General features: G+C 38.1%; 1 protein-coding gene across 2 annotated transcripts in view; it reads right to left on the bottom strand.

Moving 5' to 3' along the window:
* Positions 1–638: 638 nt before the first annotated feature.
* The window catches only part of FNDC3A (fibronectin type III domain containing 3A), a 118,357-nt gene continuing 102,852 nt past the window's right edge, over positions 639–16,143 (bottom strand). For both annotated transcript variants that reach the window (XM_085324995.1, XM_085324996.1), the window contains 9 exons: positions 15,097–15,202; positions 14,833–15,008; positions 13,706–13,819; positions 10,769–10,918; positions 10,401–10,684; positions 8,109–8,318; positions 6,563–6,729; positions 5,862–5,989; positions 639–3,134 (listed from right to left, as the gene is read on the bottom strand). In XM_085324995.1, the coding sequence (XP_085181121.1) occupies positions 2,820–3,134; positions 5,862–5,989; positions 6,563–6,729; positions 8,109–8,318; positions 10,401–10,684; positions 10,769–10,918; positions 13,706–13,819; positions 14,833–15,008; positions 15,097–15,202 (1,650 nt within the window). In that variant the 3' untranslated portion in view covers positions 639–2,819. The remainder of the gene's footprint in view (positions 3,135–5,861; positions 5,990–6,562; positions 6,730–8,108; positions 8,319–10,400; positions 10,685–10,768; positions 10,919–13,705; positions 13,820–14,832; positions 15,009–15,096; positions 15,203–16,143) is intronic.

Here is a 16,143-nt window from a genome sequence, read left to right on the forward strand (position 1 = left end):
GCCGGAAAACCTCATACTCACACCAATTTAAGTCCCATTTAAGGACCTTCCTCAAGGGAGCTACCAAAATGGGTTCTCTGGGTTTTTTAATTTCTTCCCTTTGTGCTACTCCTACTGTATTCCTGGGAACTGATTTATATCCCTGGGAAAAGAGCTCTCCTGCGTGGCAAACAAAGAAATAAAATACCCTATTTTTTTATCATGTTTATTAATGGATTTAATTTTTTTTCAATTAGTCACACTTTAAAGCCACTTGAACTCGCTAACTTCCAGGATTCTCAACATGAGTTTCATGAGCTAGTCAATATGGAAAATGAACCAAAAAACTACAGCGCTGTACGYGAGCAAGCAGCATTTCGGTGCACGCCATTTCTCAGCACACAAAGAAGCAACTCTGAAGTTACAGGGGACCAAGGGCCTCCTCGCCTCCGGCGCTGCCCGCGAAGACTAAAAGGAAAAAAAAAAAAAAATCTCAACGCGTGCAGCGAGCAGCACGGCTGCTCCAGGCGCCCACGCCGGCAGCACCAGCACCCACGGGACCGGCACCCACCCGGTATCCGGAGGGTCTGCAGAACCGGGCACCCCGCTCACCACCCCGCGCGCCCCAGCCTCCCAACACCATGAACAACCAGCAAAAAAAAAAAGAATGATACTTTTATTTTTCCACAGATTTTAAAGATACTTTGCTACATAGTTTTACGTATTCTTTTCTTCTAGGAGACTATACATTTTCGTCTTCATGAAGTCCAACATTTTACAATTGCAAAGTGATATGTTTGGTAGTGTATCTATAACGTTTTTAAAAAGTTTAGAGTTTGTTTGCTTTTTTTTTCTTCTTTTTTTTGGAATGTACAGTATATGAGGTAAAATTAAGATTACATTAAAAACTGTCTTCAATGCAGTAATACGCACTGAGGCTCAAATGGCAAATACACTATTAAATGACTATCAAAAATAGGAGTTCATTTGAATTTTACTATGAAAAACATAAGTCACTGCAGATTAACTGTAGTAACAAATCTTACTGTTTTAGACATTCAACCGTAAGAAATCTCTGGGCTATTACACGCAACCTCATTTGCACTGCCAAACATGGCACTTTTAAGAAGGCTCTAGAAAACACCTGTTGTCACGGTATTCGACGGGAAGGTATATCAGCCTATACATAAAAATGACAAATTTGAAATAAAATGTAAACATACAGTACATTTTAAAGACAGATCAGTCTTGCCACTTGGAGGCCAAGTTCTTCTCCGTTTCTTTTTTAAAACAAAACTCAGCAACATTATTCTACAGCACAGATCATTGGACGTATAAACAACTACAATACATGCCCGTTCTAATATAAGAAAGTCTTCAGAGATCTTCAAAGCACAAGACAGAGGTTCCTTTTTTATTAAGACTGACAGAAGTGTTTAATACCATTGAAAATGCTAAACTCAACACAACTAGAAGTCATTAATGATCCACTATCTCGTAACTCAAATAAATTAAAATAGCTAATTACAGAGTGTATAACAAATAACATAAGTGTGATGAGACAAGGATTTTTTTTTAAAGATAGTTTCACTACAAGCTTTGTGTCACTGGCAGTCATTGACATCTAGCAAGATGTTCAATGGGATGCTAGAGAAAATTCAGTCTGGTCATTCAAGAACTCACAAATGCAAGCTCACAAAACGTTGATGAGTTATGCAATTGCAAAGTGCTCTAATGCAACATTAACTACATGCAATCAACAATTTGGTACAGTATCCAAAGAGACATTACATTAAACATTAGGATCTCAAGAAAAAGCAGCTTTAAGTTTTCCGGTGCAAATTACTACACTTCGTCTTCCGATTTGGTGCCCAAAAGGAGGGAAAAAAAAAAAAAAAAAAAAAAAAAAAAAAAGAGAAAGGAAAAAAGAGAGGAAAAAAAGGCAGTACTCGATTCTGGTGGATATGGCAAGTGAATGTTGGGGGTAACAGCAAAAATTTGATAATGAATTTTATCTCAAGAATATCTGTATCTAGCCAAATTGAGAGGGCACAGACATCTCTATTAACTGCATCCAATCAAAGTTCAGCTTCAGAAATGAGTTTAATTCAAATAATAAATCTAAAAAGTTCTCTCACACTCTCCCTTCTGTTTTTGTAAGAAGTTAAAGAGGCATTTTTATGAGTAAACATCAAATCTTGGGGGCAAGATAAACCACTTGTGCCATCCCCTTGCAGTCTTTCAAACATATCTACTTGCAGTGAAGAACTCCACATTTATCAGATAAGAAGCTTCTTTCATGCATACTCTTCCATCCAGTTTATTATTTGCTGCCTGAGAAAAGCCCCTTCTATTTTTCTTCAGAATCCTGCTTCCCAAATAATTAAGACAAATGAGGAGGTAGAAATACAGCGCTAAATTGCTTTCACAGCATCAGATTAATATTGTATACAGCACAAGTTTGTTAGCATAAGTTTTAAATGCATTCTACACATTCTTCCCTGTTACGGAAGTAACCCTTGAAGGTGTGGGCCTGGAAACTGTTTTTACGCTTGTGTTTACTGGTCAAACCCTTTTAATTAAACACTGCTTGCCCCATATAAAGTTTGTACTGCAAGAAGGCATACTAAAGAAAGGATTGTATTTCTGTGACTTGCATTGTAATAACATGTGTCAGCCTATACCTACCAGGAAGCATTTTAAAGTGGCTGAAAAGGTTTGCGACAGTCCCAATGCCGGTGCTAAATGCCTGTTTTCATAAAAGCAAGAGAACAGAATTATTTTTCTATTATGAGAAAATAAAATGTAATGGGCAGCATTCTAAAATAAATCTGTTTTCTTCACTTTATTACAAAGTACTGAATGATAACAGCAATCAGAATGGAAAAGATAGCAAAAAGTGCAAGGATGACAGCAGCACACACTTGGTCGCTCTGCGACCACTGTGTCCTTGTGGTTTGCACAGTGTCCTTGTTGGTGCTCGCCGGTGGTTCAGTCCTCTGAGAGATGAATAGTACTGGTGCACTGTAGGGGCCCACCAGGTCCTGATGACCTGCTGTCTCTTGGCACTGTCGAATGGCACATGCACGAAAACGGTATTCACAGTTCAGCTGGAGGCCYGTGTATCGGAATGACCAGTCAGGACCTTTATAAATCTATCAGTGAAGAAAAAACAGGATGTATTAAGTAAAAATGCCATACATAAACACATCCATCCATCCATCCRTCAATCACTATGTCGTTGTTTATGGTGAAGGGTATTGTGAAAAAGTATGATTCAGCAGAAAAATGGATGAACAGTTCTAAGGTGCACACACATACGCCAGATAAAAAGTCTCCCCCCCCCTTTTTTTGTGACATAGTTAGTAGCACTACTTATTCTTTTACTCCACGATGAGCACACAGCAAATAAACTTTTTGAAAAGCCCCAGCGTTAAGGTGTTTTTAGTGACAGCTTAAAATGTAAATAGTACATTTCAGGATTTTAGGTGATCAACTCAGTATCAAACTACTTCATTCATTAATATCAATCAATCCAACCTCTGCTGTAGTTGAGATACTGTGCATTTAAAAAAGTTTTGTCATTTGCCCCAACAGACATTGCATCAAAAAACACTCAAGGAGTCCTTTTTATGATTCTTAACTTCAGCAGCTCCYGAGAGACAGATAAAAAGTACTTTATTAGGCTGTTCTCCATGGGTTTCTCCATTCGCTGACAAACATGTGGASTCATCTCTCAAGTTCAGTTCACATCTCTTCAGCATCAAGTGCCTAAGTCAGTGAAAACCAAATGCTGGTTTCTCAAATGAATTTATTTGCTGTCATGTTATTCCTGGTCCTTTTAAAGCTAATGAAAYCCCAGATGGGGACAATTTTCTGTTTGTAGATTTATCTGCAGGAATTAAGCTGTCACATGGGCAGCATGGTACAGTTTGACTTCTCTTTTCAAACACCTTCCTYGTTTTCCGTTCTGTTATCTTGATTTCTTTAATTGGTAATAAGACACAAAACTAACACAGGTCATCTGGAGGTTTTTTCCTGTAATGTCAGACAGTATTTCACAAGCAGAAAATACCAACTGTTTAATCAAGGAAGCAGGAAATCTGCTCTGATTTTGTTCTGTGAAGAGCTACTGCTGYGCCTGGTTGCTAAGGGGCTTGAAAAGTCCTCCCAACAGGGGGGCAGCTGAGTGTTCCTAAAATCTAAAACYTGGAGACTCCTGCAATAAGATTTTCCTCATCTTGGAGACTGTTCCCAAACAGACACAGGGCAGTTCACCGGAAGTGCAGCTTCCATAAAATTCTGCTAATTTGTACCGTACCTCCTACTCCAGCGACAGCTGTGCCAGCTGGCACTGGTTACTATCCTTAGCTGCTTGTCCTCGATGCCTTGCCAGAAGTTAAATCTCCCTTCAAATTTGCTTAATGGGGGTATTTCTATGATTGCTTCCTAAAGCATTTCAGTTAGAAAGAGCCTGGTTGACAAAGCTCAAAAGGATTAATAACTTATTTTTTCTGAAGCGCATATGGAAGAATGATATGAGCAACTCAGTTGGCAGATCAGGGAGGAAAAGAGCCATCAGTTTTGACAGAGAAATAGTAGTAAGAAGCCCGTGCTCTACCTTAATGACACACTTCACTTTTTGTCCACAAAGAAAGTTCTCACCATCTTTAGTATCTTTAAGGCTGTTTCCATGGTGTCTTCTCATTTTATTTTAAGTTAACRCACTAAACTGTTTCAGAGAGGCATAAGGCATCATGCACTTCATTCAGATTTGTTATATCCAAGCTTAAATCGTAGCCTTTATTTTCTTGCCCAGCTCATCTGGCAATGCACGTTGCTAATCAAAGCTTGGTCYGAGTCCCTAGCTAGAAGCAAGTACAGTGACCCCAGCCTACTTAGGTATTTAATGTTGCACCTACAGCATTAAAGTTGCAATAAAGAGTATTTACATTGCAAGGTAACAAACCTTGGATTGCCATTCATCTTGTACTGAAAAATTTAACATAATATACATARTGCTACACTAGAAATTATGATTTATGCAAATATTAAGTAATAGTAAACCTTAATATTGGCCTATAATAAAATTASAGTATCTCAGAATTAATTGTGCTTCCTTTCTGGAAGAAAATCTGCTTGCTTAATAGTGTGGAACGGAGTTTACAAGCCTAATTTCATGTCAATTATCAAGCAGTTTAYAGAGAAGCTAAATCAGAACTGCTCATCCTCTTTTAAATGTCAACTAATTTGTAATTTGGTATTTCAAACTGCACCTTTAGATAAACAAACTTGAAATTGAAACACTTTCAACTGTGCTGCCTCAGTGGTTATAGCATACCTTACTACAGAGATGGTCCTCCGGTAAGAAACTAAAGACTGAACTATATTAAGAAGTTTCTGCACCTGAATTTCTACACTGCTAAGGGGGGGACTGTCCTATCAACAGGTCTCTGCATAAAAATGCTTTTCATATGCCATAGATGCCACCAAACCTTTTAAACTATTGTTGACTGTCCTCAAACAGCTTTTAGTGCAAACAGAGCACTGTTCTCTCTCTCATAAACTTCGATTCTGTATCACTCAGTGGATGTTTCCCTTTTTCAATTCTTCCCATTAGTGGACAACTGGCTCACCRCTTAAGGTGTTAAGAAGTAAACACAGTATTTTGCAAACATCAGAATAATCCACAGTGACCTCAACTTTCTACAGTTAAATCTCTTCCCTCTATGGGAAAATGGTTTTGGAAGATACTACCTTAGAGTATTTAGTAACAAAAAGTGAACACGGGTAATTAAGAACATACTGGAACACAATCTTTAATCTGAATTAACTATCAAAAGCAATCAAAAGAAACATACAGTAACTTAAACACCTCATACCTGTTTGAATTCTGAGTCTTTTCCCACCATGACCTGAAGGCAGTAGATGACTGGATCACCTTTCATGGGCTGCAAAACCTCCCATGTGATTTCACAAGTGTGATCATTTATTCTCTCTATCCTTGGTGCTGAAGGAAACAAAACACAAAACACAGCTAGCTCTGTTTTCTCTATTACTTAACACTTTTCTAATGACTTGTAAAAACCTGTATTCTATGTGCTATTTTTGTCTCAGACACAGAAACAGAAGACTTGGATTCAAACGGGTTCTGCCTATCAACATTTTTTGGGACAAGAATTAACAATACATAGGACTCTTGCTTTCATAGAGTTTAGGTTTCCTCCAACAGAAAGCAAGAAAAATGTGATGGTTGYAAATGGGTAATAATAATAATAAAAAAGCTGCTCTGCTTAAAATTATTCTAAACATGCTAATAAAGCCTCATCTCAAATTAACAGTCTGGTCACACACACTCAGAAAGCAAAGTACAAACCTTCTTATGCTAAAGAAGGCATAAAACCAGAGTCTCTCATTTTTGGGACAAACGTTTTAGGCTCGTCTGTTGCATTAAAGGAGTGTTTCCCTACCATGCCCACACCTGCAAAGGACTGAGCACTCTAAATGCCTCTCAGGAATACAATACCATCACCACCACCACCCACCAGCTTCTCCCCACTCCCTGAAAAAGAGAAATCTTCACCTTTCAAGGCAGCTGGAACAGATTTGGGAGTAGTGAAAGTGTATTCTTGAGAAAGGGGTCCTTCACCAGCTTCATTACATGCCTGAATACAAAATTTGTATGATGTTGACTCACTGAGCCTTTGTACTTTGTATGTATGACATGGTCCTCTGTATAAGGATACAAACCTGAAAATGGAAAGAATAGCTTGTATTAAACACAGAAAAGGGCTTCTGAAGCAGCCAAAATACTGTCTCGCTTKAAATTCCCATTATTTCCCAAAATCCAATGAGAAACCCAGAAGTATTTATTTGGAAGTTAATGTCTGACATTACTACGAAACAGTGAGCTCATTTTCTGTGCCAGGCTTTTATTTCTCAGGACTTTGGAATAAAACCTCTTTTAAAGAAATAAAGAATACTGCAGACTGTCTCATGGCAGGGATGATTCTAAGCATCTTCCAAAACCCTTCTGCATGTGAGACACRGGGGAAGGACAGCAGTTCTCTCACAGTAAGCAGTAAACATATACTACTTTTTCTTGCCATCTGCTACACCAGCATCTTTAGCTTTTCAAAATTAGGTAGGGCTGGATTTTAGCTGCTTGCACCTTCGCAATTCACCCTCACTACACCTAAGTTAGCCTGAGATCCAGCTGCTCTGCTGGGTCTTTGTCAGACATGGGTGTCTTGGCTGAAGCTCAGGTCTGCGCAGCAGGCCTGGGTCACAGCTGTAGGGGATATCAAATCCCGTCTGAGAGCTCCTGTAGAGCAGCCACTCTTTCACGTTACAATTCTGATGCAGACTGATCTTTGCTACTCTCATCTCATTTCCCACTTTGGTAGCCCAAGGACCCAGAACAAGTYAACTCTGTACAGGGATCCTACCACCTACTTTCACTCATTTTTTAACAGTCAGTACCTGAAAATGACCAAGTCTTTGGTAATGGCAACATGCACCTTGCCAGTTAAGAGTCTTATTTCTTTTTCTTCTTGTAGCAGAACTATTTCAGTTAACAGATCTATTTTACACCACTGTGAAGCTAAAGCTACTCATGGTTCAGACATGGCAAGCATTGCAGTAAATACTGCCTGTTTTGCTGTTTAGGCAGAGGTGCTTGCTCTACTATCTCAGCTCGTTCTGATTTAACATGAGAGAGGGGATCATTGTGGAACAAGAATTTACACTTTATTATAGTTTACTTTCCACTAGAAATAATTCCACGTGAAGACAGCAGGCAGTGAAGAATTCACCCCTTCCCTCATGAAGTACATAAAATTCATAGGGACTCATTAGACATAATATTGGCAAAATACCTAACAACAGGAGAGAAAGATGTGCTGATACAAAACATCCAACTAAATGCTTCATATTGAACTGTAAATTAAAAAATAAAAATCTGCCAAGTTTTTAATCTTGTATTTTTTCCAAGGCCACACTGCCCTTCTAGAAGAGAAGATCTACATTTTTTTGTAACTTAAACATATGGAATTTTGCCCTTTGATACTATCTTTCAAGCACCAGATCACAGAGATACAGGGCAGATTTAAGTGATGCTGAAAGCCAACCTTCCRTTCTTATCCTCCATTTGAAGGTGGTACTGAATGGAGTCAGTTAATGCTTTTGCAGTTCCCTCTCCCCACTTCAGCTTGAGCGTCTGAGAACTGTACGCAGCACACTCCAGGCGAGGTGGATCTGGAGGCAGAGGCTTTGTTTTCAGTTTTATCGTGGGGCTGAAAGGACCCGCTCCAAGACTGTTTAGGGCTTGAATTCGTATTCTATTATTTAAAAAGAAAGAAAATCAGTTAACTTGAAAGTTTAAAAAACGGCTACTTTCGCTAGTCACATTCAGGAGAGAATAACAATGAATGTTAAAACTATTAAAATCCATGGTACTTTCAATGATGGTGTTTCTTAATAGTATGCTCTGATGGACTGTCATGAACATGCAGGAGTGTCACTGTCCTTGCTGTGTTTTAAGCAGCTGAACTGGCTCAAAATAAGACATATTAGTGTATTTGCATCACTCACATCAGGACAAAGATGCAAAAGCTCTCCCAGCTACTTCAAGAGTAGTCCACTTTCCTGACCCTGCAGGCCTTGTACCGAAATTTTTGATGGCTAAAAACTATGGGTTTTTATTTCTCACACTGGTGAGATGAGAGAAGAAAAGAAGGGAAAAGGGACTGGGAAATTCATAGCTTATATTATTATATCAGGTGAGTTTAAGGAGGACCACAGTAAAATTTGAAGGGCTTTTTAGAACRGAGTTGATTCATCTGAAAATAAAGATGTAGTGTCCAGCCACTACCCTTACAAAACACCGGTATCACTGGTAGCAGATATCTGGGTGCTTGCAAACACAAATCATCTTAGGTCTGCTTGAAACAGGAGAGGAGAAACCAAAAGTCAAAGGACAAGCAGCTGAGGTGCCTGCAGAACTCTGTCACTGTAACAGGTTTCAGAGATGATTTTTTTTGTTTGTTTGTTTTGGGTAGTAAATGGAAAACTCAACATTAGTCATAGGTTTACAATTAAGAATCAACAGAAGTAGCCAAGAAATTTATTCCTAAAATGGAAATGCAGAAGAACAAATCTGAGGCTACTYTGCATAGTTTACTGATTTCAAAGGCAACTTTACAGATTAGCAAAGTGTATCTAAACTTGTTTTTTGAAGACTAAGGTTTAGTTGTTTAAAATAGTATCTAGGTAATGGGAAAAAAGTAATCACAATAATTCAACCTCTAGAATAACCAACTACCATAGTTTCAAAATACAGGAATGTATTCAGGTTTACAAATAAATATTCTACTACAGCAATATTTAACATTATGTTCATTTATTACAGTAGAGAACAGAGGTTGATATACGAGGTTTCTTGTTTTCACAAAGAAGTTATAGCTTGTAAAATGTATTCTAAAAAAACCACTTTCATGAGGGAAATGCTTAAGTATCTTTGCAGTAGAATCATCTCATTTTTCTACTTGCAGACATGGAGAGCAACAGCTCTTTAAATTGCCAGCATTGTTGTTAAGTATGAAATGCACAGAAACATTTTAATCTTACATACAGTACTRAAAAGGATGTAAAGTAAATCTTTAAAATTAAGGATTCAGAAAATTACATACTCACTTGATATCCTAGCTATACTGCCRTCAGTATGCCCTTAAATTCTGATTTCAGAGGGACTCATACTTAAAAGTTTTAACATAGAGCACATTTGCTTGTAACAGGAAGGTGGAGTGTCAAAAAGCAGAAATAGGGATTTTTACGCTTATATTTTTCAGTAACCTTTACACCAAATATAAGGGATGATTTTGTAAGAAAAATTTTCAGAAGACTTCAATCTGATTGATAGATTTTCAAACTGATGTTCCTTCTGCTGAATGTCACCCAAATAGACAGTATTTCTGCAGAAACRGCATTGCAATGTGCAATAGGCTATCATTAGATCAGACAATCCAGTAAGATTGCYGATATGATCCTTCCTTGGATGGATCTTATCTTGTCAAACAGATTAGAGGTCATTTATTTATGGACCGACCAGGACAAAATAACTCTATGAATCTGAATCTGTAATCTGAATTCAGTTAGCAAACTGACGCATGAATGAGAGAGATAAAAYAGACCTACCACAATAAACAAATTAAAATAAGTTGTTCTCGTAAGGAAAATAAAGAAACATAACTCATCTATTTATGAAGATCATGATTACAAAGCTTCCCTTTAGTCCACTGTTACTTACCAATACTTCTCTGAGAGCAACATAGAGAATAAAAGCTACATGGAAACAAAAAAAAAGAAAGAAACTTCTATTGTGGAAGGAAGAATAGACTRTCAAATGCCTTTGCATAGCATACCTGTATGTTGTATCTGGTTGTAAACCATCTATAAAATAGCTCAGAACTTTCCCAACAGTTACTGGCTGTTTATCTCCAAAGTCTATGCTGTAGCCAAGGATTTCAGATCCATGGTCACAAGGTTTTTCCCAGGTTATAGCAAGGCATGTGGAAGGAGAATAATGTGGACTTTCGACTTCATCTTCATTTAGTCCCCGAAGACAAGTTACAACTGCAGGTACAGAGGCTGGAGTCATACATGCCACGACTTCACTGAAAGGGCCCACACCTGCAGTATTCACTGCCTGCAAATGCAAAGCAGACCACTTTTTTTTGGTACAGGTGATTCCTGTTTCCAGATTTCACTGACAATAATTTTACCTCTTTACCTGAACCCTGCAATAGTATATAGTGGCAGGCAAAAGTCCTTTCACTTCACAGCTGAGCCCAGGCCCACAGTAAGAGATCTGCATGCATCCTTCYACACCACCCCACTCCAGTCGATATTCTGTGACATCAGCTCCGTTACATATGGGAACCTTTAAAATGGATACAAATCATTAGAACTTATATTCACTAATTAAAAGTCAACCATACTCACCACATTTATGTTGTTTTTTCTATAGGTCAACAGATAACATTTGGTACCACCGTGTCAGAAGGCTGTAGAAATTGTACATGAATTTCACCCTCTGATTTCTTTGCTGATTTCTGATGTAATACAATACAAATAATGCATTATTCACCTTGAGTCATCTATAGCTTAAAATCAGGATTTATTGTTGCCAGCTACTCTACACAAAGCAAGCAGCTGTGATTTCAGCTGGTTAAATACAGAGGTCATCTAACTTGGCGCCTTTAGAAGAAACAGTCAACAGAAAGAGCTGGCCCTTTTGAGAGGATGATTTACTGTACTAAAGTTTTCTCTGACGGGGTATAAAGTGCAGGGCTGACAAACTTTAAAGCACACTGGTTGCTAGCTTCTCCATCTTCCAGATTTAGGCTCTCTTCCTTTCAAGTACATCAAGGCTCTCTTGCATGGAAAACAGGTCATGAGGGTAGTGTGAAGGGGGAAATGGTGTACTCCATCTCATCTCAAAACAGAGTCGGAAAGCAGCTGGGATAGGCATCTGTCTGCTCAAGATGCCAATTTTTCTTCACTGCCTTCCTTAGGGAGCCAAATTTAGCCTCCTAGTTTGGGGAATTAAATGGTTTTAATATTCCCTCAGAAATAATTATTGGAGATACAGTAAGTTCAGGGAGTAGCACAGCATCAGACATAACAGATGAGACTGCAAGAAGATTTCATCAGCCAATGAAAAAAACAAAAAAATCCGAAAAGCCAAAAAATTCCCCAAAACATCAAAATTTCTATTTTGTAATTTAAAAAAAAATGCTCGTTTTCGACTAGCTATTCCAAGACAGCAAGCACATTGAAGCACAGGATAATAAAATCACTCCAAAGGATTTTTTTGTTGTGTTTCTTTTGAAGGAAAAAGAGGATTCCCTTCATTCAGCATTAAGTTATGTGAAGATAAGTGACTGCATATAAACATYATTTGAAAAGATAACACTTAATGCTCCTGAGCTGTGATTTATAGGGACCCTCTTTCTGTTTTCTGATTTATGATGAGGTGCMCTTGGTCAAAAGAACTCTATGCGGCCATTTAACAGTCAGTGAAGATGGAGACATTTCTCAATGTTATCACTGTTGCTCATTTAACTCTAGAGGAATTTACCTTAACCGAAGCAGGGGAATCCAATCCAGCAAGTTCATGGATGATATTATATTGGAGGGAAGTGTTTGATATGCTGGAGGGAATGGCTGCCAGAGGGATTTCAACAAGTAGCGGCTACATGAGGATGTACACCTGGGAGAGAATAATCCCATGCAGCAGTAGGGCTGCAGACTGACTGGTAGGAGAACAGCTTCATCAAAAAGAAGCTGGGGGTCCTGGTGGACAAGCTGAATGTGTCAGCAAATGCCTCAATGAARGCTAACTACATACTGGGCTGTAGTAGCAGAAGTGCATCAGGAGTGCTAGAAGCAGTCATGATTACCCTCTGCTCAGTACTTGGGAGACTGCATCTGCACAATTCATCCTGTTTTGCGCTCCCCACAGTAAGGGCATTGACATACTGCAGCAAGTTCAATGAAGGGCTCTGAACATGGCTTGGGGATTGCAACACATGGTATTTGAGGAGAGGGAGAGAACTGGGTTTGTTCGATCTTCAAAAAAGAAAGTTAAAGGGAGGTCTTGTTATTGCCTTGAACTGCTTATTGGCAGGCTACAGAAAAGACAACTTCAGATGCTTCTTGGAAGTGCACAGTGACAGGACAAGAGGCAACAGTCTCCATGTTGCAAAGTATAAAAGATACTTTGACTGGACATAAAAGAAAAAAAAATCTACAGCATTAGACAGCTGGCCCACAGAGGTCAAGGACTGTCCACTCCTGGAGATACACAGAACTCAACTGGACAGGCCCTGAGCAACAAATTTTAAACTTGAAATTAGCCCTGCTTTGAACAGGGTGTTGAACTAGATGACATCCAGAGGTCTAATCCTACCTTAAATATCCTGTGATTCCATAATGCAGATATCTAAAATCATTCAATTTTGGTCATTAATCCTACCAAAATATCTTAAGAGATTTTTTCAAAAGGGTTTGCCTTTTAGACAATCAGAGAGTCCTTCTGACACCCCCAGTATGAAACACTGAACTCTTCCTTCCAGGTAAAATGTGTTAATCTTTTCTTCACGTGGTTCTATAATACAGCTGCTTCACTCCATCTCAAGCAATTAAAAAGTTGTGTGTAAACAGTATTTCCAGAAAAAATAAAGCTTGTAAAAAGGAGGATTCTATCTATTGCATTCTTTTAAAATCAGATAAGTAAGTACTATAGATTCATAGGAAGTCTTTTAGGCTTTGCTACATTATTACTGATTTAATTATAAAAAAATCAAATCAGCTTATAAAAAACAGCAAGCATACAGTAATCCACTGTACTATGTGGATGTATTTACTCTAAAGAAACATAATTACATTAAAGAAAATCTTTAAGAAGGGCCTGCTTCACTCAAAAATACAGTGTAGCAGTTGTGGGAAAATCTTAAACAAAAGAAAAAAGTAAGATCTCAATTATCTGTGTTATGGCTGACATRTATTAGCAGAGTTTTTGAACCTCTAAGGTCTTACCTGAACAATAGTGGATAATCAGGTAAGCATGTTTAAAAATGTGATTAAAATACACTCAGAAGCTTTTGAAGTTGGACTTAATTTAAAAGACAAGCCTGTTAAGATATGGATGACATTACATTCTTACCTCCCAAGACACCTGGGCACATGCAGCAGATCTGCATGCCACTTGAGGGGGTCTGCACTGATCTGGTGGTCCAGGTGCTGTAGTAATTTCACATTTTTCTGAGTAAGGTCCAAACTATTAAAAAAGAAGTTCATGTAATTAACTTCTAAAAACAAAATTAATACTACTTAAATGACAGTTTGCCATAGTAGGAGCATGTAATAGTTTGAAACTTTGTATTACCTGCCTACAAAACATATCTTTCTAAATTGTGGATTAAGGATTTATTTCAGCATTTGACTATTCTTCAGAATAACTGAAGGACTTTTTTTTATGGCAAATGCAATCACAGTAAATCTGATCTTTTAGACTCTAAGGCAAAACAGGAAAGAACTCTCCAAATTTTTCTTTCAAAGCTACATGAAGGATACACCACAGTGACAGAGAACAATTTGCAATTGCCTATTTATCTTAATCTAAATGAAATAGAGGACTCAAAAAATATCACATCTATAAACTAGTGTTTTGGGAATTAGAGGTCAGGTCAGTACTTTAAAGTGTTAATCTGTGGACCTCTCCATAAAAACTGTCACGATCAGCTGGCACTGTTTATCAAGTGAATAGTATTAAATCAATGCAAGCTCTCTTGTGTCTGTCTTTGAATCAAGACTTTGGTAACATAAATAAAGCTTTTTCTACAGCAAAAGTTGATCTGAAAACATCTAACACTCCAACATGAGAATATATTCTTATACCTGACAAAATATGTACTCGGAGGTTAAACAAAATAATAGTCAAAAAATGTTAATTACTTTGTTCTAGAAAGTCTACATCTACAAAAATAAGGGGAAAACAGTTTACAAACCTTTTATATAAAAGTTTACTACTTTGCTTCACATTTTTCCAATCTCATTATTCAGATATAACTAGATGTATTCTCTTCTCTTCATCTAAAAAGCCCAGAAATATTATAAATTGATGCTTAACTATTTGCTCCCACACAGCAATAAGCTATGTGAACCAACTGAATCCATATTAGGAAAATCTCATTACACAGATTATTTTAAGAAGCACTTCTTTCAAAAGAGAAGGTACTTTCCAGTGACAGCACTCTGTGCAACTCATTTCCTTTCAGACTGCCTTCTTACCCCAGCCTTGTTAGCTGCTCGCAATCTGAAGTTGTATATCCTCCCTGGAAGAAGACTGCTCACTGTGCATTCAATATCAGCGCCTTGGTAAACCTCTCTGTGCTCATCAGTTTCCATCTGAAACATTTCCAGACCGTAACAGGTAATGGGTGAACCACCATCGACCTGAGGTGGTCCTAAAAATAAGGAAGAAAAAAGAAGTTTAATTTTAACACCTAACACATTTTGATCCCTTGCACTCGCTAACAGTCATAATACAATTACCCCAGCGTAGCTGAATTTCTCTTGCTCTTGGTCTACCCTGCAGCCTAGGAGGCTGGCATGGACCAGGAACTACGGCTGGTGTCTGCACTAGCAAAGAATCAGACGCCTGCAAATGAAAAAAAAAATAATAAAAAAAAGTCATTTAGGCCAAAACAATTACCTCATAAATAAACGCAAATACTTGAGGCAGATCCTCCATTTCTTGAGCACAGTCTCAAATACGTGAAGCCACTTAAGCAGCCTGGTATGTATTAGCTGAATTGTTTATACAAAATATGCTGAAGTTATCACAGGATATGCGAAAATAACCTTTGTCTCTGTGTTTTTGCATACATACAAGAAGTAGAATTAAAAATAAAAGTTATATATCAGTASAAACCTAGCATGGATGCCAGAAGTATGATACGTTTAGTGTAACCTCATTTTCTTCTCCTCATGGGAGCAAACTACTGCAGTTCAATGCACGCTAAGGGTTGGCTAATTCTTTCTGTGCAGAAACCTCTCAAAAAGCACACATGGGCAAAAATGGCAACCAGAAATGATAAAAATGAAAAATTCTTTTTCATCGCTTACTAAGACTTAATATCCAACAGACTACCAACTCCAATTTGGAGAGCCCACAAGAACATACAGCATAATAACATGCAGCAGATACGTTGGTAAGCCTTATGAGTACAGAAACTATCTCAAAGAGCATAATTTGCAGCTGCCTTCTACACATGTTCAGGTAATAGGAGATTGAATGATGGCCTGTTTTTCATTTACTTTGAAATGTACCATTGCATAGAGAACAGATCTTACCCAAAAAGCAGACTGTAGCTCAGGAGGCATACGGGCACTAAGGGACAGGTAAACATACTGTATTCCCTCTTCCCCTGTACAACAAGCATATTGAACTGCAGCAAGAGGGGCTGCATTGCAGCTGAGCCAACACTGTGGGCAGGACTATGCCCTGGAGGAGTCCAAATCTGTTCTTAAGATGAGATGGCTGTGGGCACACCTGTTTTCACAGGAGACTTCTATGGCAATGAAGAACACATGAATTTG

The sequence above is a fragment of the Rhea americana genome, unplaced genomic scaffold (genome assembly GCF_003343005.1).
Source record: "Rhea americana isolate MKP2758 unplaced genomic scaffold, rheAme1 scaffold_95, whole genome shotgun sequence".
In the NCBI taxonomy this organism is placed as follows: Eukaryota; Metazoa; Chordata; class Aves; order Rheiformes; family Rheidae; genus Rhea; species Rhea americana.